Source organism: Simochromis diagramma, unplaced genomic scaffold (genome assembly GCF_900408965.1).
Source record: "Simochromis diagramma unplaced genomic scaffold, fSimDia1.1 OVJJ01000333.1, whole genome shotgun sequence".
In the NCBI taxonomy this organism is placed as follows: domain Eukaryota; kingdom Metazoa; phylum Chordata; class Actinopteri; order Cichliformes; family Cichlidae; genus Simochromis; species Simochromis diagramma.
In genome coordinates, this window is record NW_024386765.1 from 3,745,957 (window position 1) to 3,773,290 (window position 27,334).

Sequence of the window (27,334 nt, forward strand, 5' to 3'; positions counted from 1 at the left end):
TGAGGAGGAGGAGACAGAGTTACACCTCAGCGTGGATTTACAGATGGAACTTCAGGGTGACATTTATCTATTTTTTAAACGTTCCCAGGCTGCTCACAGCTCAAACAGAGGAAGTGAAATCCTGATTTTTATTTTTCCCCCTGTAGGGACAGTTTTAATCCTACCTGCCCTGCTCAGTGGTTTTAATTCATTTTAGATCATGTGTATTTTTAGCTGAAATTACTTTTGCAGCTGACATCCTGTCCGAGTCCACGTCCTTAAATTTCAACTGTCTTTTTCTTTCTCCTTTAAAACGAGAATTCCCTTCGAAATGTAGCAGAAGCGTTACAACTAAGATACAAGCGTCTTCTCCTGATACTAATCCAGGAGGTGAAGGTGACAGAGGGGCGGTCCTGAGATGGTAAAACATGCATAAAAAATGTGACTCTTGTCAGGGAGGTCCTGAATGCTGTGTGACTTTAAAAAAGTGAATTTATCAGGAATAGCTGCTCGTTTCAGACAGACGATGACCTGAGGGACTGCACAGAGACCATCTACAACATGAAGAAGGATTCGAAATTATGCAAAGCTGCTCTAGTAGAGTCCCAGAATAAAAACCTGGAGCTGGAAGTTGAGTGAAATGAGTCCACTTTAAGACGTTTAGTTAAATCTGCTGATCTGTCTATCAGATGTCTTTTTGTACATTCATTTTAGCCTCAGAGCGGCAGCTCTCTGTACTGTGAAAAGACTCTGTAATCTAAGGAAAGTGATTTAAGTAGAGAGGGGTGAAGAAGAAAGTGCAGGCAGGGTGGAGATGGGTGTCAGGGGTGATTTATGACAGAAGGATAGGTTCATAAGATTGTTGCGAGAGCTGCTATGATGACAAAATAACAGGAGGCCGAGCTGAATATGTTCAGAATTTCATTGGGAGTGAGCTAAGTGGACGGGATTAGAAACGAGTACATCAGAGGAAAAGCTCAGGCTGAGACAAAGTTAGAGAGACGAGTGCAGAGGATGGATAGTGGATATACTGAAGACAGGATGTGGAAGAGGGAGCTGCCAGGTGGGAGGGAAAGAGGACATGCAGGGACTGATGTGACAGAAGAGGATGTTGGGATAGGGTGATGGAGGCAGGTGATGCGCTGTGAGGTTTGTAAAGCTGTCCTTCTCGTTTGTAACCTTGCTAGTCTTAGGCTATTTTTAAGTTTTCCAGAGGAGCGCTTCAATAAACACCTTGCTTTTTACCCTATAACAGCTTGAACAGGCTCCGCCCCCTCGACCCTAAATAAGATCAGCGGGAGACTATGAATAAATGGATGATTCGGAGAAGCAGAACATGAGGCAGCATCTTACCATGTGTGGCTTCTTGGAAGCCAAGTCTCCTTCCCCACTTTGTCTATGCAGAACTTCTGGGGACCATTACTTCCTGCAGGACACACACACACAAACAAAACTCAAAACCTGAACTGGAAGCTAAATGCTGCCGACTCGCATAGCAGAAACTCAAACTGAAGATGATTAAGAAAGTGAGTAATTTTATTATATCTTATGAAAATGCTCTGGGATTTCCAGCTCCCAGAGCAGCATGGAAAAGCTTTTGTTTTCAGCACTTTGGTTTGGAGCTAAATGTCTGCTCAATTTCCTTACAATTGCTTGAGAATTTCCTGTTAGTGTCTGTAAACATCACAGGTCCCTCCATGCAAAGGCAGAGATCTATTTACTACAGTATTAAAACCAGGAGAATCCTCATAACCAGGACACTCCTGTCCCTGTAAACGCAGTCAGTACCTATGAGCTCGGAGAACCCTCCGACGGGCAGCCGACAGGTTCCTGTTACAAACTGAAGCAGACGGATTCTCTTCTCATTGTCCATCTCTTTCACCACCTGCAGAAAAAACGCTCAGGTCAGCGCTTTCCTAGGAGCATCAGCGTGGTAGGTGTGTGTGTTTACAGGCCCATACCTGCCAGAACCAGTGGATCTGCTTGCTGTTCTTGGTGTAATGTCTGTAGATGGTGTTCTTCTGCCAGTCTGCCAAATCGATCTCCTGCATCCCACAAAGCATCAGCTGCAAAAAGGACAAAGATGGGGGGTTACTTTAAAATTTAGAGTTTAAACTACTCACATGTGACTTCACTCTGTGTGCTCAGAGACATTTTTGCATGTGGTGGTACAGAACCCTGACGTCCTTTATAAAACTTTACTGATTACAGCCCAAATTCTCACATTTCCTCCTGATAAACGGGGCTCCTGCAGCTCAAGTCGGATGAGATTTCAGACTTTTCCCAAAAAAAGTCCAAGCTTACCCCCCACCAGCTTGTTTTGGGGTTTTTTCTCTTGGCTCATGAACTCTTTCCCTTCTGTTCCTCTTTTCTGAGTTCTGTCATTTTAGGTCTGCTTCCAGAACAAAATGTTTGCATATGAAGTCAGTGAGGGTCTGTGCCTATACAGCTCACTAGAGCTATGATTGGGGAAAACCCAGGAAACTATTCTGATGGTCGTCACACCACGTCTTTACTGATCTCTAAAGAGGTGTCAAAACAGCTCAATAAGGGTGCAGGGAGGTCCATCCCTCAAAGAAAAGCTAACGGGGTAAAAGGTTGAGACATTTACACTCAAATAACTTTATTTGAGTACATGGTGTGAGATTAAACTGCCTCAGGCTTTCACTGAATTCACAAAATATGAGTGTCACTGGGATCCTGATCCGTGTGACTTTAAATCCTCAGTGGAACCCTGGGGTGCAAATGAGTGGCATTCTGGTGCGATCAGGCAAAACACGAAGCATCGTTTTCACGTGGTGTGATTTTTGCTGGGAGACACACACAAGTAAAACGAGCTGCTAACAGCTGGATTCATGACATTTTAAGCCTAAACACCAATAAATACAAGTCTTCCTCACCTCCAGCTCCTTCTCGTCAAAGTAGCGAAGCCACTCCAGAGGCACCACCTCGTTGAAGCCGTCCAGGAAGGCTTTGGTTTGCTCCTCCACCCCGCGGGTGAACCTCCAGTCTGTCAGCAGGCTGCGTGAACAAAGAGGCTGCTTTTTATGGTTTGCTCTCCACCACAGACCTTGTTTCTCCTACGCTCATCCGTCTTCATCAGCCCAACTGTCCCCATTTCTGCTTACTGACCTGATGTACTCCTCCTTGTTCTCCTCGGTGACCAGCTCGTTCTCCCCGTCGTCCTTCAGCTGGTGAGTGGAAACCTTCCCGAGGATCTCCATGTCCTGTGCAAAATAGAGCTCCACACCGCACTCCTCCAGGTTGTTCTCTCTGAAAACACAGACGCACACATAATGAAACTAAAAACATTGGCACCTCGTCCTCTCTGTGCCGCCTGCAAGACTGACCTAAATCCAGCAGCCTTCTTGGAACAAACTGCGACACAAACTCCTTTATGTGGCAGTTCATACATAAAATATAAAAATATCAGAAATATAAATTTTTTTTTATGTATTTACTAATACTGTTAATTTAGAGAAGGGGTGTCAAACATAAGGCCCAGAGGCCAAAATTGGCCTGGTAAAAACTGCAATTTGGCCCACTGGATACCTTTGGAAAATGTAAAGGCGGGCATAAATTTTTTACCTGTATTTTCCTGCTGAGAGTCATTATCACTCAAAGTAGCAACAGATACACATGCTTCTGTTCACCATGTTTAGAAATGTATCTTAATAAAATTGAATAAAAGTGGCTGTGAATCAACAAAAACTTCATGTTTTACAGATACGGGACAGGCTGGGCAGCTGCCAGAACCTTTTCTGTAATTTTACACATTTATCGTGTAGAGAAACTGAGGCGTATTGTTGAAATTGCACTTCCTAATCTTATAACAAGATCTAATCTCAGGGATTAAATTTGTACTGAATCTTCTTTACACTGACAGAGTTTCACTTGTTCAGTCAACTTCAGATCAAAGTGGGCTGTATGTGGCCCTCGATGTAAAATGACCTTGACATCCCTAATTTAGAGTAAAACCTCACATTAGGTGGTGGTCTGATAAATTTTGTAGTCTGTCCAGCTGAGGGCGCTCCTACTCCACTGTTTGTGATCAGCACTGTCAGCAGCACATGTAACAGAGCAGCATCTCAGAGTCTTATCAGCTAAGCTTTTAGCTGGTTTGTCAACTAAAAGTCATTTAACAATTACTTGATATATCAATATGGTTTGGGAGGCATTTTAAGACTTTCAGACTTCCTGCATCCAGGTTTCTGTTGTTTGGATATAACTGGCTTAGTATGACCTATTCACTTGGACTCCTACTGTTCATTTCTTTTATTAGTTAAAACACTAACTAACTCACATGCCAACCTCTACCCTTGTGAGCATAAGGTGGCCAGAGCGCACAGATTCAGAGGAGTCATAACTGCATTACTTACTTGACCCACATGATGGAGTTATAAAACTCCGGGTCTATGGACTCCAGGTCTTTGAGAGTGGGTTTCTTGTCCAGCATTCGCTTGTAGAAAGGCAGCGTGAAGCCGGTGTCGATGAACTTTCCATGATACAAAGCCTGCAGGGAGGATTTATTACATTAGAAACCACAATAAGAGACGCCACCTGGTGTTCACCGCTCACATTTCATAAAATGTAATTGGGTTAGGCTGATGATAGCGCAAGTTTGAGTTCCTGGATGTAATAAAGCAGAGACAGAGGGAGGTTATTTTTGGCCTGCTGTAATTCTGCGATATTAGTGTTTTTTTATGGACTCTGGTTGCACATGTTTCAAATTAACGCCCGACAAATTACACATATTTTCATCTCGGACGCGCGCCATGCTGATGATTCACACGGGGGCCGTTTTGAGCTCATTCAAGTGTTAGAAACGCTTTAACAGCCAATCATACTTGCAGAAAAAATGAATGGGGCTTTTATTTCTGAAATCACTGCAGCCACAAGAACAACTCAAATCATTAAGACTCAGACGTGGACATAAACATGTGCAGCGACCACAAACGGCTCCAAACCACATCTTAATCTTTCCTTCGTGTGTGTGTGTGTGTTTTCAGAGAGAGCACACTCAGTCAGACGGAGCTGTTTAATGTTAAAAACCCTGTGAGAGTTCAGAGCTACGATGAGCCAAGAACAACACAGACGCTCACTGACTCAGTCACAGACTATCCTGTCCTGCTGACCCACCGCATCTGTGGAGGCAGAGCAGAGGGTGACCGAAGTGAGAGCAAAGCAGGTAAGGAAAAGACACGAGAAATAAAGTCAGAGAGGCTTTGGGAGCTGGGAGTGGGTAGAGACAACGATCTTTGTGAGGAAAGTCAGCAATGTGCAGTTTAGGGCTAAATATAGGCAGCTGCTGCCGGGTGTGGGCTGGGTGCGGCAGTGAAGTCATGGTGTGGGTGAGGGGTGGGGTAGCAGATGGAGGGGAAGGTGGAGGGTGACGGCTTTGGGACCTACAAATTTTTTTGAGTTGACCCCAGAATGCCGTGCATGAATGCTTCAAACTACTTCAAAACGAAACCTGCTCTGAGCGAGCGCTTTCCCGGCTGACGGCCTGTGGAATGACTTTTATGTGACGCACTTTCAGGAAAAATCCAAAATATGTGATATCTGTTCTAAACAGTGAGCAAAACTAGCTAACCAGAGATTAGAAATGCAGTTCTCTAATCACAAAGGTTAGTTAAACACACAAAGCCTACATACGTGCGGTGAAATCCATTTTTGCTGCTAAAGTAACAATATTACTATGATCGCAACACGGTAGAGGAATGTCTCGACTACATCACATCTGCATTTTGGCTTTCCCAACGTGAGCGTCGCTTCAGTTTATTAAACTGAGGTTTCACTTTAAAAGAAACACATCTGGATACAATGTTGCCGTATGTGGCGATCAAGAGAAAAAAAATGGCGCAGATGTAACAAAAGAACTGTGTTTTTTTGTGCGATTTCAATACAGCTCACCATAGCGATGAAGCGACCGATGAAGCGAAAGTACGTGAGGTGGTCGGGGTTTATGGAGGATGCTGGGTTGATCTGCAGACAGTAGTTGTTCTTGCCAGCATACTCAAACAGGCAGTACATGGGATTCAGGACTTCATGGGACAGCAGGAAGAACCACTCCCTGTGGAAGAGGAGAAGAGGACGTGAATGCACGAGAGGAAGACACGGGGCTGTCACCCTGCAGGGACCTAACAGTAACATACAACACTGAAATTAAACACCTCAAAACTATTATTTTATTTTAAAAACCCCAAAACACATTCTATACTAGCTGTACAGTCAACAGAAGAGCACATGATCACAGGGAGTTTATAAGAAAAGCAGGAAAATGAAAAAGCATTTCTCCCACACGAGAACGAGGTGCTTTTTTTCATTGGCAGCATATAATTACGACATTTATCATCCTAAACTTTCAGCGTCTTCATTTTTCACCCATTTGCTGCTTTTAATCTTCTTGTCAAAAAGACAGGAACCAATTACAAGGTGTTGCCAAGCTCAACTCTAAAATTACTGCCAAACATAAAGTCCACTGGCACGGCTTAATACTGATGTCCTGTAGACACGATGATTTCTTTAAGCTCATCGATGCCTCATGTAAATCAAATAGAAGACCAAATAAGGTTGGGTTTAATTCTGTTTATTCTGCTGATCCTTAACATGATGTTCATTTCCGATAATGGATCTCGCTGACCAGTTTATAATCTAAATAAATTCTTTTAGCTGAAAAAGAAGATTTTTCTTATGACTCTGAAGTGGTTTAGATGGGAATAGAAAGTACATTTATAGTTATAAACACATCCTACAAGCCAAATCTGACACATGAATTACATGGAGACAAAACATATAACATTTAGGATAAATACAGCCAGGTAGAACTAAATAAAAAGACACAAACAGACTGTGGAAGGATGCACGTTAGAGAGAATGAGGGCCCCCTCCACCAGCTGCAGCACCAGAACCAAGCACTCCCAAGGCCCCTGCCCTCTCCCCTTTGGGAATATTAGGGAGGAGGGTGTATGGACTGACGGACGCAGACACCTCCCAACATCCCGTCCGTGGTTCTACCCTGTGGTAGAACAGCATGATGTCACCTACCATAGGGTAAAACCACTGACGTGACACCGGAGACAGAGACACAATGCAAAACCAAAGAGAACAAAATGAGGAAAAATAACAACATGTACAGAGAGGAAGACCTGAGTGACAGCAGACGCAGCGGGCAGCATGGACACGTGTGATGGACGGATGGAGAGATGGAGGAGGACAGCAATGTTGTGAGAGGGTGAGAGAGAGAGCAACAAGTAACCCAACACTATCACACACGTCTGCACTTCTAGAAGGCAGAAAAGGCAGTTTTATATCAAAATGATGTTGCTGTAACAATTTCAGACAAAAACAACAGATTAAAATCTGCGCCATTGTGTTACTGCATCTACAGGCTGGAAAGACACACATCGGTATCACTGTGTCTAGGTTTAGGCATCATAACGGTGACAACGCTACCACCATCAGGTCAGGATGGAAACTGTAACGATGCCCTATCTTGCAGGAAATTGACCTTAAAAACAAAATTTCTTTCTCACTTTACTTACAAAAAGATTGTAGAGGACAATTTTTAAAATAAAACAATGAAGCTGGGGGGAAGAACAATGCAGAAAACAAAGATTTTCAGAGAATCGCAAGTTTTGAAAAGCAGTCATTTAAACACCACTGGTTTTTCCGTTGGTTTTTTACCCAACAGGAAGCTGGTGCAAAGATTGAGAAGCAGCAGGAACAGATGAAATACGCCATCACCAACATTAAAAACCCCTGAATTACATAACAAGCTTAACAAACCCATATAAAATGACAGAATTTGAAGATGTAAAGAGAAGCTGCAGGAAAGAGTTTTAGGCTGCTCTCACCTGGCGATGCCACCGTAGTCCAGCCCCTCCTCCCCTCTCATAATGATGTACAGCCGACGACGAAGATCGTATGGCTTCACGTTCATGATCTGATGACAAAGCGTGTTATTTAGACGTAGATGGTGTCCAAGAAGTGGCCTCACTTTCAGCCATTCCTAGACTCGCTTCTAAAGTAACTAAATGATTCTCCTGATACAAGAAACTCTTTCAAATTAAAAGCCCTCAAAAAATTCACCACACAGAAACCCTTTATTCCTTATCACAGTGTTTTCCTATATAACATAAAGCACCAATGCAAAGCAGAGATAAGATAAGATGTAGTTATTAAATGTTACCATTATGTAAACTAGAAGAACAAAGAAAAATAACAAGTGTGTTTCATCCGTCTCTGACCTGCTGAAACGAGTCTTCAAACAGCGTCTGTCTGGACACGGAGATCTTCACGTGGCTGGGTAAGGCATTAGACTGCACATTACAAAAAGAAAAAAAGAACACCACCATCAAGGCGAGAAGAAAACCTCGGGACATTTCTGTAATCCCAGTCCTAATCCCTTTCTACAATTCACATGTGTCAGCATTTAAAACAGGTACAGCGTTTACAGAGCACGTCACTGCTTGATCTGTACCATCTCATTACTGATGTTTCTCTTTTTAGTCTCAGGCTGCTGGGTGTGAAGTATACGGAGGATAAAAAGCGGCAAAAAGTGAAGAAGACTATGGCTCACAGACATACATAGTTCAACTTTTAAAGATTTTTAACAAAATGGCAAATACATTTAAAATAAAGCTATGGCATCTTCATCAAATCTTCTTGAGTATGAATCAGAACACTGAGATTAAATGAAGACTGACAGGACAGATGGGAAGAGCTTGATGCTGGAGCATACCAACTAACTCCATTTCATCCAGGGGGCTTAAATAGAAACTAGTAATAAGATTTTTCCAGACACCATAAGTATAAACAAACTGGTAACGATGCCTACATATGCAACCTGAGATTTTCTCTTTTTTCAAGACGGTATCTGAAGCTCTCTGTGGATCCATGGATGCCTCCCCCTCTAAGACCTCCCCGTAACCACAATGACATCATGTGGCTTAGCTTAGCTCAGTCTGAGTTCAGTCACAGTGGAAATGTCACTTGACAGATATAAAGCGCTTGCCAATCAGTTTGGTTTGGTTCACATGCCGCTAACATGTGAATGCTCCTAAAGCCGTGTCTACTACAAAATAAAAGCCTCCTGAAAGTCCAACTTTGCGTTAAGAACGTCAAAGACTCGAAGATTTTATATGAGGCTAAAACCAAAAAAATCTTGCCTTTTTTGAAATACTCTAATTCTGAACGTGCACTCTGTTCTCCTGTTTAAAGGCTTGCACCAGTAAACAGCTGCGCTTCTATGATGGTAATGACTGAAAGTGGCAGCACTCTAACGGCACAAACTGACATTTTTCCCTTATTATCAGGATCTCACAGGTTTTCTTTCTACAGTATTAGAATGTGCACAAGCCGATGTAGCCTTCAACTCCCAATCAGTCTAATCGGTCTATACAATAATGCTTGTGATGTGTAAAACGATAGTTTCTCTCTAGTTTGGCCCTATACTGCTGTAGCTCGTGAGGAAAGGTGTGCAGTTTTAATAAAGAAAGTGATGTTTTGTCTTGAGTTTATGTAGAGAGGAAATAACTGCCTGAAAACCAAGTCGTCCAGAAAACTGAAAATATATTTTTTGGCCACACTTTTCCAGTCTTAGAGTGAATTATGCTTTTTTTTTTCCTTCTCTGGGTGAACAGATCCAGACTGCAATAATCAAGGTGAGCAAAGTGGGGAGTTTTATTGTGGCTACAGACTCTATTTAACACTTACATGGCACAGGAAACGGAACTGGTGGTATTTCCACCTGAAGCTGCGGTCGTAAGCGCCTGGTGAACCGCCCTGCCGTGACCTGCACGCGCACACACACAGACACACACACACAAAAAACAGAGAAAGTTGGTCAATTTTACAAGTTTCAACAGAACTCTAAAGGTCAGCTGACCAACAGAAACTTGGCGTCCTCTTTTGAGGAATACTTAATTTGCATCAGCTCTACAGCCCTCGAGTGTCTGAGTCGCAAAGACAGAGGTGAGCCTGGCCCCGCAGCTGTGTTAGTATAAGCTCCACCAACCCACTGTATGCGCACGCACGCACGCACACACACACACACACACACACACACAGTGGATATCTGCCTTGTCAGCAGCACAGAGGCTGAGAAGCAGAAGTAGAGTTAGACAGATGATTTGGGGGGGAGTGAAGAAGAAGGAGGCCTCTAATGCGTCGGGTCTGTGCTTGCCGAGCTGCCAGGCACATCTCGGTTTGGGTTAGGAAATGGCGACCGCAGCAGCAGAGCGCTGGCCGCGGACGCACACTCCTGCAGGATCCAGTGTAAGAAAACAGTGAAGGAGGCCTCTGTGAAATAGCAGCCTAAAAATACGTGCAAATATCTGCATGAAAAGCAGCTCGCCGATGCGCACACACACACGTCTTCAGCACTGACCACACAAGCAAATACACACTTGCATGCAGAAACACAGAAAAGCACAAACACCCACACAGATGCCAGCGCAGTCTGCAGTGGATGTGTTGTCGCACATCTGCACATTCTGGGATTTGAGACTGCTTCAAGGCAAAGCAAACACTCACAGGCTGAGGGGAAGAGCAGTGTGTGTGTGTGTGTGTGTGTGTGTGTGTGTGTGTGTGTGTGTGTGTGTGTGTGTGTGTGTGTGTGTGTGTGTGTGAGTTTTCTGAGATCCTCTGTGACACTGATTCTCTCTGACTCAAAGAAATATTCAAAACAGGAGAGAAAGGAAAGGTAATGGATAAAAAGGAACAGCAAAGATGATGGGAGTTTAGAAAAAAGATTATTTTCAGGTTTTCACCAAACGAGCGGCTTGTGTGACTTAATATTTTCAATGCAGTTATGTCAGGCCGAGGCAAAAATCACTTAAATATTTTGGAGAAAGTGTCGAATGATCATTTAATTAGGAAGTCTTTGCCTCGGCCTGTGACAGCTTTGGGAGGAAAGGGCTGAGAGAATATTTACCCTGACTCAAACCCAGGTCGAGGGTCTTTAAAGGTGGTGGTGCGCGAGTTGTGGTCCACGAAATATCGGACTCCCTCGGCGGTGTACTTCATCTCCCAGCCCGGGGGCAGGGGGTGCTCCTTGATCATCCTGCAACAGGGGAGAGGGCAGTGAGCGCGGTCCCGGCTCGAGGGGCCCCGTCTCGGGGGATGAAACTGACATACCTTCCCCTGCCAACTCGTGCTAAAACCAGAAAGCCTGCGCCGGTGTGCCACAGTGGAGTTTACCTCCTATGAGCATGGCAATGGTAGGTTTGATTATTCAGGTGGCTTCAAACCACAAGAACGCTTAGAGGACACAGAAGCAGCATGTTTGGCTTTAAGGTGAAAAGCAGTTTTCTTTCCCTGATGCTTTAGTCGCTCTATTTAAACCTACTGTGTTGATCCGAGGTCTAAAACTCTAAACTTTTGTCACGGTCAAGGTTGTGTTTAGGTTAAAGTTTAGCACCCCGTGTTTAAAAAATACAAAGTGTATTTTTTTTATTTGTTCAATGCGATATTTGATTGATCTTTTATTTAGTTGTGAAATGGTTTCAACTTTACACAGACACACACACACACACACTTATTAAGGAGTGCAACGATACTGACGGAAAACATGATAATTTAAAATTAAATACGGATGTATAAATGGTGTCAGCAGTGTGATATTAATCTGAGTAATTGTTCTTTTTGGATGCTTTTGTGTAGTTCTGACTGAGTCTCTCACCAAATCCATGCACTCCAACGCATTATCGCCACTTTTTTCTTTCTTACATGCTCTATATTTTTTAATCACAATAAATTTCATAGCAGTCGCCCTGATCTGCCTGTGAATCTGTTTCCTTTCTATCGTGTTCCCGGATGCTAGGCTAACACAGTGGCATCACCACCTCACAGTAAGAGGTGACGATGCTAATACAGCTTTGTAATAGATTCCTGTCTTAAAAAGTGCTACATAAATAAACTTTACTTACTTACTAAGAAGTGCCTGCTTTTAAATCTGTCTGTTGTCCGAGGAATTTGCAGAAATGCAGAGGGGGAACAGCGTTTTTCACTTTTCAAACCAATTTGGATGAAAATTAAGAAGAAGAACACAGCTTTTCACCTTTTCGTAAACGTTGTCTTTTTAACGTGTTTTTGCTTTGCTTGGCTAGCCTGAAAATTTGAACCAAAGACTCTATAAAAGGGTAAGGTGAAAATAATCAGTTGGCTGCATGCTAAAAAAATGAATAATTTACAGGAAGAAAATCATGCTTTTAGGATTCTAGAAAAGATCTAGAATGGCAACAAAGGTGTATCTAACACACTGAGGAGAGCAACTGCATCTCCAGAAGAAGATGCAAAGAAGGCTCAAACTCTGAAATGTCAGCGGGTCAACTAGCATGGGTGAGACGAGAGGAAAATCAGGAAAGTGAGCGAGATGACCAACGGCGCATCAGACCTGTGTCCAACATAATGTGAGGTAAAGCTGCTTTTTTTTTTTACTTATGTCAGGCTGTGAAATAAATGTTCCTCTCGGGGATAATACTCTACTCGTGTTTATATCATAATGTAGATGAGTCACTGTGTTGTCATACTAAACTGTGCATGACTACCACGTCTTGAGTATGAGCAAACACCCAAAGCGGCACGCCACCTAACAAGCAGGCCAACACATGCACGCACACAGAGATATTTTCCAGCTCGCTGTCTCACCCTTGGGTCCGAGGATCATCCCACTGCGTCGTCCGTGTGTTGTGGTTGACGAAATACACCCTGCCATTGTCCTGACGCTTCTCTGTGGAGACAAATGGGGCAGAAGGAGCATGCTCAGTGGGCTCAGAGGTTCTTGGAAAACTCCACACTCGACGGGATCAGAGGGATCACCTGACCGAGAGGAGAAGAAGAAAAAAATCTCGCCGCTATGAGAGAAAAGCAGCGAGTCTTTGTGGCATTTCGCTGTGGGGTGATCCAAATACCTCACTGGGGTAAAGCAAAATATGTGTATGTGTGTGTGTCAGAGTGACCACAGACATACAGCAGAGAGTGTATACACTGGTGCCCCATCCTCCTCCTCCCGCCGCTGGTCTGACATCTTTTTCTCATTAACAGGAGTGTGTGGAGGGTTCAGAAACAGTAGTGCTCGCATTGCAACTCCTACTCACTCCACCCCCCACTTTACTATAACCACCCCACTTGCCACTTTCCCTTCTTTTCTCCTCCATCTCCCATCTTTCTCTTTTTCAAATCGGAGCAACCGCAGATGAGAAAGAAAAAAAAAAGCGCACCCGAGAAGCAAATCAGAGCCAGCGATGTAATTGAGGTTTTGAGGTACCGCAACATGTTGAAAAGGCATCACGGGCAGAAAGCGGGGGATTTTTTTATTTTTTATTTTTGGAGAGAACACGGCTGTGATGAAGTCTGTGAAAATGTTGGCGGACCGGGAGCCGCCAGCAGCGTTCGTTTATGAATGAATGTGCGGGAAACGATTCGCCGTGGCTCCGGTTACATTGCTCTTTTGGGGCAGCGGTGGATGATGAAGAGCCCCATCAATAACGCAGCCCTCTGTAATTTGTGGATTTCAGAGCAAAAGGAAAGCGTACAGTGATAAATGAGTAGAGCGCTGAAAAGAAACCATGAGACACTTTATCCAGCTTTTCTACACGGGAATGAAAATCACCATCAGTGGAGGGATTTATCAATCAATTAACAGTTGGCTGGCTCACAGGTCAGTGTTTCAGGACAAATGTAATAGCCACAGAACCAGAAGAAAGGTTTGAAATCTCCAAAAATGTGCTTTGAGATCTGTAAAAGGGAGGGAAAATTTCACCGTGCAGCAACTGTTTTCCAACACCTCCACCTAACAGCTGCACGCACATAAGGAAAGCGCATTTTGAACCATCAAATCGAAGGTTCACGTCAGGTAGTTTGAGTGTCGCCAAACCTACCTGCAGGACCGGTGAGGGAGGCAGAATCAATCTTTTCAAACAGGCTGTAAATCTAGCACACCTGGAGACGATTTTAGAATATTCTCGTCTTTGCCTGGAGTTTGTTAACAGTCGCAGAAGTGTGTGCATGTGTGCGTGCGTTAGATGAACTCACCCCATCCAGGAGGCAGCGGGCCCAGAGGGTCATTTTCCACCGGAGCACCGGATGGCTGAGGGGGGGAACACAGAGAGAAAACAAATCCGGTTAGGACACCTTTAAGTGTCTCCTCTCATAGCTTGCTTTTGCTCCGGTTTTCTCTCGGTCCTCGTCGCCACCATCGCAAAAAAGTTGTGGAAAATAAAAACACACAACATGTCGTGAATAAACCAATCAGAGCTCAGGTGGGTGAAGAAAAACTGAGAAAAACTCATACAGGTGCTCCTAACCGTCGCGACCAAGTCTCTGCTCGACCTCCCTCCCTCAGCGATATCTGTGGCTAAGTGAGGGTGTATGTGTGGGTTATGGGGAGAAAAGGTGGATGAGGACGGGGTAGTGGGGTAGCTCCTCTCTGCCTCAGCACTGAGGGGCGACTGAGAGAGCTGGCCGGCCGGCGGCTCGTATGCCTTCCAAAAACTACACGCTCGGTAGGAGGATAAAACAACAACGCTGTTCCAATGAGCTCACTGGCTGGATGCAAGCCCCACCCCCCCACCAGCTTCCCGCTCACCTCCTCCCTACCCCACCCAGAGGTCCTCCTCCTCCACCACCGCCTCCTTTCTCTCGCTCTCTTCTAGCGCTGCTGTGAAAGTAGGCAGGGAAGTGCGATGTCTGAGGGAACTGAGGGAACATTCATGCTTGTTCCAGACTGGACACCACCCACCTCCCTGGCCCCCACCCACCCCACGCCTGACAAAAGGCACCTTTATTCACCCTGGGCCTGGAAACCACTGTGGGGTTTACTCAGCCTGTACTCATACACACACATACACACTGAAAATGAAAAAAAAAAAAGAACATGTGTGCGCCATGGTGTGGAAAGTTTGTCCATGGCAAACAGTCAGTCAGTGTATGTTCTTATGGGGGAACACACACACACACACACACACACACACACAAACATACAGGAATATATTAGCATGAGTGGAAAAGCAGCTGAAAAGATGCTTGTTAGGAGTTAGCAGAAGATTTTTATCAAAAGGGACGATTTAGGTGTGTCGCAAGCAGCTTCAACAACATTCCCTGCACCACCAAGCAGAATGCTCCTCATTCTCATGACAACATGTTGTGGTGCTGCTGTAAATAAAAACGCTGCTATTTAGCCATAAAAAGCTCCGCTTGGGAGAAAACCCCCCCGAAATCAATTAGAAAAACTTTTAGGCGGATTCACGACCTTTCTGATGGACAGCTGATCGACACTCTGCCAAACTTGCTGGGTGTTGCTGAGGACATGAGTATGTGCAGTGCCATGAGGCCCACTGTCATATTTTGGGTAAAAACACTTTGTGTTTCTGCTCCAACATGTGTGGAGAGATGACACACAAACCAGGGACTGTTTATAAAAGACGGACGCGGCGACTTTATACAGGTTGAAGCCTTAATGTTAGCATTTTGCTAAGTTGTTGCATTTGCATGATTCTAAGTTGACTGTGTGGGTGCTAATAAATGAACTACCACAAAAACAGAAGCACAAACCTCTTTAAGGTCTGTGCCAACTAGCAACACGAAACCTCTCAACTCAAACATGATATTGCATTATGTCTTTGGTTTCCTGTGTCAAATGATTCAAATCACTCATTCATGTTTGGATGAGCAGTTCCTCAAAAACCTGCAACTGGACAGTTGTAGCTGCAATAAATAACCTAATTTACACTCTTAGAAAACAGGCTGAGCACTGGTTTATTAAGGGGCGGGTTTAGACAGCACAGGTAGTCTTTGTTGTCTTCTGTTGGCTATGAAGGGAAGGTGGCAAACCAGCATTTTCCAAATGAAAGCTGGTGAACCTTCAAAGATTTTTTTTTTCCACATAGACATACTGCACCACACAAGCAATGATTATTTCCTGAGTAACCATAAAGTGGAGTACTATCCACCGAATGTCAGCATCACCTTAAACACCATCCCCCCCCCCCTCCCTCCAAAAAATGTGACTGTGCCCATTTAAAGAAGCTCTGTCATGGAAACAGTGAGGGAACTGGGATGGAAAGGACTGGGCCTGCTGGAGGAGCAAGAGTGGGCACATAGCAGGGTTAAAGGGTGTGTGTGTGTGTGTGTGTTGTTCCCATCGACAGCCAATCTATGCCCCGGCGCCCCACCCTTATGGGTTTTCTGTGACTAAAAAAGGTAAAAGGAGAATATAATGATATAAAGACACGATGACTTCATCTTGGCTCTGACCATTCAGCTCTTCAGCAGCTTCCAGACGCAGTGAGGCTGGAGGGAAGAAAAGAAAAGGAGGCTGAGAAAACAAGGGAGGGGAGAGGAAGCGAGGGAAAAGCGGCGTGCTGGCACAAATGTGTGAAATAAAGGTTGGGTATTATGGACCTGGAAGAAATACGCCACAAAGGCCTCGTTCAAGGCCAGGCACCACAGGTGAAAATGGCAATTTCAGCTGGTTGCTTTTAACACTTCAGAGGCAAGTTTAAAAAAAAAAACAAAAAAAAAAACCACACACAAAACAAAACTGAAATGCTTTTGCACTGTGAAATCCTTCGTCACATTTTGGTTGCAAAGAGGACTTGTTGCTTGCTTTCCACATCTGCAGAGAGCAGAGAGGATGGTGTGTGCACAGCTGGAGACGGGAAAATCTGAGGTCAGGGAGTTCATGAGCCAGTCAACACTTTATCTGTGTGGGTCTTTGAAACTAACACATTCAAACATATTAATGGCTCATAATTGTCCAGTGTTTATGGTGCTGTGTGAATTTACAGCTGCACACCTATATGAGATTTTTAAAGATACTTTTACAACCTTAAACTAAAAGTGATGAATAACCACTCTTTTTCTTGATGTACTGAAAGATTTTCAGATTGATTATAATGTAATTTTCTATGTTATGTGATGTATTAACAATATGCCAAAGAACATCTGACAGTGAAGTTAAAATGCTTAAAAAGAACTACAACATTTGAAGAGCAACACACTAAACTTGACTGACTTTCGAACATATTTTTGTCATTCTTTCCATGGTTAGGTGTAATAATGGGGCTAAACTGCCATGTTATCAATAACCTACTGCTGGATATTGATATTTTTCAGACTCTATGACTCTGACGACACTCACTGCTCCATCACTCTTGGTGTTAAATGAACAGAACCTACCGTATTGAAACAGGAAAAGACTCACTGGGAGACAGCGAGGGAAAGCTCATCAGGAAACCTTAATAACTGATTAAAATGGAATTATAAACAAACAAATAAACAAAGACATATGAAACATGTCCCAGGAGCCGGTTTTAAGCCCTCTGCCTTTCACTACCTCCTGATCCACACTGCGGCTGAACAATCCACGGGAGGGCTGGCCTATGTGGCTCATTCAGGCTGAGGGCCCCAGAGGCTCGCCAACCAGCACCTGCCCCACGCCTGGATCCAGGGTAGGCCTGACAAACATGGTCCACTGTTTCAGAGGTCACTTTGACTCTAAATCAACCTTAGGCCAGCCCCTCACCCGGGACCAATCTGCCTTGGGAGACTCTACCAGGGGCAAAGTGACACCTGCTGGCATCACCAAAGCTCCTTTAACACGATAAAGGCGTGATTCATGGAGGGATTCTCAGAGGTTCACAGTAGAGGTTCTACTCCTCCACATGGAAAAGAGCAAATTAAGGTGTTTTGGGTATGACCAATTACAGGGAGTGCAGAATTATTAGGCAAATGAGTATTTTGTCCACATCATCCTCTTCATGCATGTTGTCTTACTCCAAGCTGTATAGGCTCGAAAGCCTACTACCAATTAAGCATATTAGGTGATGTGCATCTCTGTAATGAGAAGGGGTGTGGTCTAATGACATCAACACCCTATATCAGGTGTGCATAATTATTAGGCAACGTCCTTTCCTTTGGCAAAATGGGTCAAAAGAAGGACTTGACAGGCTCAGAAAAGTCAAAAATAGTGAGATATCTTGCAGAGGGATGCAGCAGTCTCAAAACTGCAAAGCTTCTGAAGAGTGATCATCGAACAATCAAGCGTTTCATTCAAAATAGTCAACAGGGTCGCAAGAAGCGTGTGGAAAAACCAAGGCGCAAAATAACTGCCCATGAACTGAGAAAAGTCAAGCGTGCAGCTGCCAAGATGCCACTTGCCACCAGTTTGGCCATATTTCAGAGCTGCAACATCACTGGAGTGCCCAAAAGCACAAGGTGTGCAATACTCAGAGACATGGCCAAGGTAAGAAAGGCTGAAAGACGACCACCACTGAACAAGACACACAAGCTGAAACGTCAAGACTGGGCCAAGAAATATCTCAAGACTGGTTTTTCTAAGGTTTTATGGACTGATGAAATGAGAGTGAGTCTTGATGGGCCAGATGGATGGGCCCGTGGCTGGATTGGTAAAGGGCAGAGAGCTCCAGTCCGACTCAGACGCCAGCAAGGTGGAGGTGGAGTACTGGTTTGGGCTGGTATCATCAAAGATGAGCTTGTGGGGCCTTTTCGGGTTGAGGATGGAGTCAAGCTCAACTCCCAGTCCTACTGCCAGTTTCTGGAAGACACCTTCAAGCAGTGGTACAGGAAGAAGTCTGCATCCTTCAAGAAAAACATGATTTTCATGCAGGACAATGCTCCATCACACGCGTCCAAGTACTCCACAGCGTGGCTGGCAAGAAAGGTATAAAAGAAGAAAAACTAATGACATGGCCACCTTGTTCACCTGATCTGAACCCCATTGAGAACCTGTGGTCCATCATCAAATGTGAGATTTACAAGGAGGGAAAACAGTACACCTCTCTGAACAGTGTCTGGGAGGCTGTGGTTGCTGCTGCACGCAATGTTGATGGTGAACAGATCAAAACACTGACAGGATCCATGGATGGCAGGCTTTTGAGTGTCCTTGCAAAGAAAGGTGGCTATATTGGTCGCTGATTTGTTTTTGTTTTGTTTTTGAATGTCAGAAATGTATATTTGTGAATGTGGAGATGTTATATTGGTTTCACTGGTAAAAATAAATAATTGAAATGGGTATATATTTGTTTTTTGTTAAGTTGCCTAATAATTATGCACAGTAATAGTCACCTGCACACACAGATATCCCCCTAAAATAGCTAAAACTAAAAACAAACTAAAAACTACTTCCAAAAACATTCAGCTTTGATATTAATGAGTTTTTTGGGTTCATTGAGAACATGGTTGTTGTTCAATAATAAAATTATTCCTCAAAAATACAACTTGCCTAATAATTCTGCACTCCCTGTAGAAGATCTCAGAGTAGAGCCAGGACCCAGGCTTGGGACAGTGGTGCCCCTGAAGAAGAGCTGAAGAAGGTGGCTAGGGACAGGGAGGTCTGGTAGTTTAGGTAGCTTAAACTGCTACTGCCCCGTGAAGCAGCCAGAAATGGACAAACATTTATACTTACTTGCTGCTCTTTTCCTTCTAAAGGACAGTCTTCAGTTCAATTCAGCTCTATTCTTATCGCACCAAATCACAGCACCAGTTGTCTCAAGGCACTATATATTGTATGGTAAAGACCCTACAATAATAAACTGATACTGTGATGTATGGCAGACATGTAGGGCTGACTTGAGGTGTTGTCGTTATTATGGGTAACAGATACAAACACGTTGTTGTCACTCTGTGATTTTAAATGGTGTACATAGTGTGGAAACTAATTATTTTCAATTTTCCCAAAAAATATTTGAATGATTTTCTCAATTAATTGACTTTTAACTTGACTTAAATTCCAAAAATTATGAAGCATATTACACACTAACCTACTATAATGTCACATCTATTTGTGTTGTCTAGTCAAGTCTACAACCACACGTTAACTTCACAAATGATGAAGGAAAGCAGCAAAACAAGAACGTTTCTGCTTGAAAGTGAAACACTGTTGCTGATGAATAAGTGATGTGAATAAGTGAATAAGTGCATTACTTTATTACTTTTTATTACTAGTTCTAAACAATGTTGTCAAGCTGAGAAGACTTCTTTTTCTGAACGAGATTATTGGCCAAAATGTCTTTGGAAATTGAAAGGATACAGCACTAGCTCTTATGAAAACTGCCATGAGGGCTTAAAGACTCGATTTGACGGCACACAGTAAGTTCCTAATTGGTTTAAATCTTCTAATTTCCATGAATAAATTCACAATGATATAAAGACCAGCATGAGTGCAGTTTTATAGGCTCTGTTCATTGTTCCTTTCCTGTTATAAAAGTGCTCTATGACGAACTGAGTGTAAACAGAAGTCGACGTCACATCCAGTCATGTGGACTGTGTGAGTTTTCTGTTCAAGTGATAAAACACAGGGCTGATTCAGGTAGAGCTGTTAAGGAGTCCTTGTTGCAGCCAGAAAGGGCCAAAAGTTAGAGGGCAAGGGGGAAACGAGGGAGGGAGGAAGGCCTCTGAGGGAAGGTGAGGGGGAGCGAGTGAATGAGTGATGTGAGAGCTGAGAATGAAGAGGGTAAGAAAGGGGGAGGTTATCTGAAACGAGTCGAGATAAAACTACAGATATTTTTGAGGCGAAGCAGAAAACGGGGATTTTGGAGAGGGAAACGGGAGATTGGGGGGATTCTGGAGAGGCGACAGAAAGATTGGGGAGGGGTTAAAGGAAAGGGTAGAGGTAAATAAAAAGGAAAGGCAGAAATGGGGGAGGTGCCGGAAAACAGCAGTTAATGACTGCGAGCCTACTCTCACTGGGGCTTCTAACGAGCAGCAATTACTCGCCAAACACACATTTGGAACTTCTATCACTGCGAGGACTGCAGCTGCAATCATTATTTTCATTCCACATTAATGTGACAGTTATTTTCCCTCCTAACTGCTTTGTGGCTAAAATATCACGAAATCTGCTCCAAGAGATATACAATCTTTTTTTTTTTACAGTCATGCGATAATAAAAAGTGCACAAAATATTCACATTCGAGTTAAAAAAATGACAAAGCTATTTCTTAAAATATCTTTTTGCATATGTTGCAAACTCTTGGGGCAAAGTTGGTTGGGATGAATCCTCTTGTACCACCAAGTCAAAACTTTTTGCCGTTTGAACGATGTTAAGATCTCACTGAAAACTGAAAGTTTAAAAGCTGTTTGTTTTTTCCACATCACTGTAAAGAGAGCTAGAAAAAGACAGCCCTCTACAACCCAACTGGCAAAGGTGGACCACTTCCTCGTCAACTCTTCTACTACAGAACTGCGCTGCCCTGGCATGTGGGGACAGTGACAGATGATTTCTTCCGTGTGTTCAAAAACATCTGTAAAGATCAGTGGGTGCTCTGTCATGGATTGAGGCTGCGTTTAACCCAGCGGTGTTGGAGATGTTGTGAAAATTGGTGGAATTGTGAACACAGAAAGGTACAGTCAGATTTTGACCCGCCATGCTATATCATTTAGAAAAGCTTCAGATTAATATCACTTTCATTTTATAGCATGAAAATAATCCCAAACACACTGTCAATGCTGTTAAAGCAAACCTCGGTAGAAAGACACACAGTGGAACACTCAGTCATGGGCTGGCCTCCCCAGAGCCCGGACCTCAATGTTACTGAAGCAGTGTGGGATCATGCTCACAGAGAATTTAAAAAAAAAAATCAGCCAACATCCAAATAAGAAATTTCAATGTCCTTCAAGACCCTTGGAGCACTATTCCTGAAGACTACTTCAAGAAATTACAAGAAAGCTGCCTCAGAGAGGTCAGACTGTTCAAGGATAAAGAGGGTCACACCAAATATTGACTTTGAAACTTGTTACAGTTGTACAGGCTTTATTTTTCACACATATATATTGTAGCTCCATGTATGTTTGCAGATGTTAAATCGTTGTACCTATTTTCCATGTGCTCAACACTTTTGCACAATACCGTGCAGTAATGTGATGTTAAAAAAAGCCCAAGTGGCAGATACCACAAAAGCAGCTAACCTTAAAATCTCAAGCATTCTGTTCAAAGTGTGTCCTATAGTCACTACCAACAAAATCGTCTCACCTCCCACTCTAAAAACAAAGGCAGACACACAAAACCATCAGTAAGCAGCTGAAAAGTTTCAGTACTCGAGTGTCCAACTCCTTTACAACACTCAGTGCATGATTGCTTTGGTGCCTGTGTTTATGGAGCTTTAGACAGTCCATGTTTTTGAGCGTGTGTGCACAGTCTCATTGCAGCGGCATGGTCCATTTAAGAGGGCGACTGGCCCCTTGGCTCTCTTTAGTTGTCATGTGCTTCAGAGGAGAAATGTGGCACCTGACCTCAACATTACAGCCCTGTGAACACATCTGCACCAACACACACAGAGGAGGAGCACATGACTGCATGGCAAGGTCATATAGCTCCATATCACAATATCATCACCAATATTGCAAACTTGACTAATGGGACATTTACCAGTAAAGTTCCACCACAAACAAAAAAAACTGTAATTGGGGGGAAAAAATGGAAGAAACCTTTGGAGGAGTCATGGTGAGAGTGTGAGCCAGGCAGCAGAACATGTGGCTGTGTTCACAGGAAAACTATGAAGAGTTTGTGTGTGTGTTCCTTGTTCACACACACTGGGACCATAAATAGTCGCTGCTATCAGCAGTGTGGGCATTCCAAGACAGAGCAGTGTACTATCAACACGGAGGGCAGACCTGACTCTTGGGTTTTCTCACACACTCGGAAGGAGAGAGGGAGGAAGGGAGGGGCGAGGAAAGAAAAAGTTTCCAGCTCGAACTGAACCTTTCTGTGCGGACATTAAAAACCTGAATGAATAGTGACACCGCTTATAACTTTGTTTTTGTTTGTTCAACTATTTTTACGTTACTTATACAATCTGACATCACTGGAAATGTTTACATATGGGCTAAGTTGGCCATTAGTCAGCCTCTGCTTAGTCTGCTCAAGGACCTGATTGAAAATATTCTTCACATCATCGAGTATCGGGGCCAGGCTCGGGTGAAGAAGTAGGGTCTGTTCTCAGACGATGCCTCATTGAAGATGCTGATCGTGTTGACACAGACATACGCTTTGCTGGGAAATTCAAATGTCACAACAAGACAAAGGTCAGGGAGAAAAGGTGAATTTGAGGTTTATTAGAAAAATTTAATTAAAAAAAAATATACAAAAATTTGTGCACAAATTAAAAAGCCAAAACACTGCACTGTTGCACTGATTAGCTAAGACGAAGAGGACGTCTGTGCTGAAGATAACAGGTGACGCAGACGCCATCAAATAATCAGCAGACCACGAATCCTCCTTTAAATTCACTAGTTTGCGTGAACAACACTGCTCATTTCCTCCTTTATATATTTATTCTTGAACTCTACCTGGGCAGAAAATAATCTTTGATAATGTTCATTTATCGTACACTGGAGCTTCAAACTATTCTAGCTGCATTTCCTCCTCCCTTTAACCTTTCTTCTGATTGGCCGTCCCTCGCAATTAAAAAGTATGAAGAGCAGGTGGGTGGGGCTTCTGTCCCCATAGCTACAACTGATACAGATGACAAAACTATTACCCCCTGTATGAAAATTTGATTTTCCAAGTACTGTTAAACAGTGCAAGGATTTTTAACATAGCTTTTCCAAACACTGCTTTCATTATTTTACTTTATTTTACATAAAAATAAAATTATTTCACAAAATCAAAAAAACTATATTAATCAAATTAAACTAAATTATTAGCCTCCCTGATGCTAAATAGTCAGACGTGTATCCTCTTTGCTGGATAACAGCTTGAAGTCGTTTGTTGTAGTCTTACACACGCCCCCTATTTTGTTCTTGGCAGGATGTGCTCGAGTGACAGCTCAAAGGTTTTTATACTGTGTGTAAAATAGGTGTCAGGCTTTAACTTGATTTTACAAGCTTTGAGCATTACAAAGTCAAAGCACATCATTGGACAGCAGTGATTTGTGCTGTGGTTCAATAAAAATGTCTAATAATCCTGGTCGTTTTTGATTTTTTTCCAAAATAATTCTGTTGTTGTGTGCAAATTTAAATAATTTATGCTTTCTAAAGAAAAATAAGATATTTAGAAACGGTATGTTAAAATCCACTGCTCTGTTTAAAAAAAATAATAATTAAAAAATTTGGTCCTCATTTGTCTTAGGGATATCCTCGTTCTAAAGTCAGGGCTTTCAGACAAAGGGATTACTTTCACATAGACTTTGACCATGTATAATACAGCCATACACCATTGTAACAGGATTGTGGAGAATAAATCTGACAGCATTCAGTATCAGATCGAGATAACAAACACTGATATAGCTTTCATCTTATATGAGAATGTGAAAAAAAGTAAAATAAAAGGAAAGACTGGTGATGTAATCAAAAGAGGACTGTTTCCATTTGATACGGACACCCTGTCTATGCATATCTGCTGATAGAGAACATCAATCCAATATCAGTTTTAAATGAATTAAATTAAAATTAAATTAGCACCTGAGAACAGGACCAAATAAACAATAATTCGCCTTCTTTATAAGCACTTCTCTCATTTCAGCTCAGTATTAGAGCCTTTACTACACAGGCTGTAATTTATGATCATGCTAATTTCTCCTCTCTCTGCTCTCATTCCGAGTGCACACCTGATAACAACATTATGCTATGTAATCGTAAGAAGCCGACAGATGAAGGATCGTTTTTGAGATGATCAACTGTGCAGGTTCACTTGGCTGCTGTTTTCAGTTTAGTTGAAAACTTCTGCAAACATAGAAACAAAGGAAAACTGCTGACGCAGCAGCTGGAAAGTATCTCCAACCTACCTACTGTTTGCTGTTGCTTCGTCTATGCTATGTATAAAAGTCAAATGAGGAGATCGTGCCATTCTTTTTGGAGATTTCAGAGTGATCTGATCAACATAACACATCAATGCATCCCTAACAACTGCAGCAGTCCAAAGTAATTAATGTGTGTAAACAAGAAGTCAGGAAAAATACAAGCCACAATGAAGACCAAAGCTAACTTTGACAGTGTTTTCCGTTAAATGTTTTGCCTTCAAGTTCAAACTCAGATCATGTCAAACAGATACTGTCCATCGTGAAATCAACAATGAGTGAAACAAGTGTAAAAAGGGAGGGACCCACTGATGGATAAAAGAGCTGAAAGATGATGAGAGCATTTAAAAAATGACTGGAGCAAAAAGGACAAGCTGATAAAAAACAAGTGAAGGTTGTTTCAAAGACGACAAACACGACAAAGGAATCAGGCAGCTGGAAGCATATAAAATAAGCCGCCACAAGCAGACAGAGTAAAACAGAAAGACTGAGACGAACACACAGATTTCATAAAAACTGAAACACCAGCACGGGGAGTGCAGGGCGGGGTGTTTTTATAGAAGCCTATAAGAGTTTTAAGGCGTTTTTTTACTAATGGTCCATTGAGAAGGCTCTGTTGTTTTAGCCCCATAAGTTTTTACTGTCTGGCTGCAATCTGACCTTGGCTGCTTCATGGAGAAGATTGTGATTGTCAGAAGCGCGGCCAAACATCAACTGGCTGCGCTGGAAAAATACTATAAACAAGTTTCAAATATCATCCCTAACCCCCCGCAGACGACGCCTTCAGACTGCTCGACTTACTCAAATCATACAGACATTAGTCTCGTGGTGCCTGCGTGACAGTCATGTCCAAATCTAAACAAAGCAAACGTTTTGTGCCAAATTCAAGAATTTCACCGTCTCCTCAGTCTAAATGAAGGACGGCTTTTCCAAAACATGGAATCTTCAGCCTCAAAAGTCTGGTGTTTTTAACCAACTTTATTTTCCTCTATTTCAAACGCGCCAGAATGGGGGAGGATAGCTGTGTCTAAACGACACAAAGAGACAGCTTTACTGAGACTAGGTGGCTATTACATTAATGTTCCTTATAGCTTTATTCAGACATACCAAGATACAGTACCGCGTTCCCTCTCGTCTCAGCACTTGACCAATTTATAGCCACCTTTCAATTCATTTCAGTTGTATTTATATAATGCAAATTTACAACAGCATTTGCCTCAAGGTGGTTTATGCTGTAAAGTAAAGGCCCTGCAATGAAACAGAGAAAACTCTAATAACCAAATGACCTCCTTGGATTTTGCACTCAGCAACAGCGGGAAGGAAAAACGCCCTTTTAACAGGAAGAATCGGGCTCAGCGAGGGCAAAACGCACTGTGGAAGAGACCCAGAGATTTTTGCAAGCTCACTAGTGTAGTGCATGTTCATAAAGAATTTAACCCTGGGCATCTTTGGTTGCAACAATTCACATAATAAGAAATAATAAACTTCCAGGTTTAAAAAGGGGATATGTATCTACACATGTCTGCAAAGCCCTAAATACTGTGTAAATTTAGGGTTATGAAATCTGGGAATACGGTAAACTCTGTGTGCGTGTGGACCCTGTCCAGCGGACACTCATTGCAGGAAAAAAACTTTTAGCCAAAACATGAGAACTGCTCACCACTGCACTTCGTTTAAGTCCTAAACAGTTTAACCAGCAAGTTTAAAGGCGATCAGATGATCAGCTGTTGAGATAGATTTATGAGGAGTTGGATGGACAGACACACGTTTATGGTTTGGCTCAAAGCATTGACCAACACTGCCAGAAAAATAACCCAGAATATGTAAGTAGATGCTTGGTGTTATCTGGAAATGCTGTCACCACATAGGTTTATGCATCAGAGAGATAACAAGAGTCTGCTGTAAACATTTAAGGGCTTTAACCACCAAGGTTATTTGTTCTCAACTTGCAACACTGTAGCTTAAATGGATATATGCTACTAGTGGGGTTACTTTCCAATTGTTCCAACATTTTTAAAGTATTCAAAAACATCTTTGACTGGGCTCCTTAAAGGCCAGTGTACTGCATGCTGGAAACCACTAAAACCCTGTGGTACCTGGTAGAGGAAGCGCTGGCTGAACTGGTGCATGGCGCCCTGCAGCTGGCTGCGCTGGCTCTGCCACTGCTGGTAGTTTCGCACAGACTCGGCTGTAGGCCTCTGCCACGTGGTGGTTCTGGTGTTGTGGTCCACATAGTAGAACCTGCCCCGCTGGTCCACTCGTTTCTCCCAGCTGCAAAGGGGGACGCAGAAAGGGTTAGTCGGGGCAGCAACGGGCGCTGTGCCTTTCAACAAGATTTTATTAATCGCTTCAAGAGTGGGTGGTTGCATCGAAAAGCTGCTGATAGCAACGGTACTTATTTATGGAGACGAGGAAAGAGAAACAGACGAGAAAAGGAAGGAAAACACAGTGAGGAGGCAGATAGAGAGTAGGATTCAGGAAAGGAAAAGAGGCAGGCATAAGGAATGTTTCCGATGGAAAACTGTTTAATGCTTCCTTTTTAAGGATGTTTTAAGATTATTCCAAAGTCTCAATCTTGCTTTGGATTAGTGCTCCAG

General features: G+C 43.0%; 1 protein-coding gene across 3 annotated transcripts in view; it reads right to left on the reverse strand.

The window, feature by feature from the left end:
• Positions 1–27,334, reverse strand: part of wwp2 (WW domain containing E3 ubiquitin protein ligase 2) — a 61,377-nt gene that overhangs the window by 726 nt on the left and 33,317 nt on the right. For 2 of the 3 annotated variants that reach the window (XM_040036443.1, XM_040036427.1), the window contains 14 exons: positions 26,834–27,008; positions 14,017–14,071; positions 12,631–12,712; positions 10,916–11,044; positions 9,697–9,775; positions 8,229–8,300; positions 7,836–7,924; positions 5,893–6,052; positions 4,359–4,492; positions 3,112–3,252; positions 2,880–3,000; positions 1,941–2,045; positions 1,768–1,864; positions 1,333–1,405 (listed from right to left, as the gene is read on the reverse strand). In XM_040036443.1, the coding sequence (XP_039892377.1) occupies positions 1,333–1,405; positions 1,768–1,864; positions 1,941–2,045; positions 2,880–3,000; positions 3,112–3,252; positions 4,359–4,492; positions 5,893–6,052; positions 7,836–7,924; positions 8,229–8,300; positions 9,697–9,775; positions 10,916–11,044; positions 12,631–12,712; positions 14,017–14,071; positions 26,834–27,008 (1,512 nt within the window). The remainder of the gene's footprint in view (positions 1–1,332; positions 1,406–1,767; positions 1,865–1,940; positions 2,046–2,879; positions 3,001–3,111; positions 3,253–4,358; positions 4,493–5,892; positions 6,053–7,835; positions 7,925–8,228; positions 8,301–9,696; positions 9,776–10,915; positions 11,045–12,630; positions 12,713–14,016; positions 14,072–26,833; positions 27,009–27,334) is intronic. The other variant, XM_040036434.1, reaches the window with a different exon arrangement.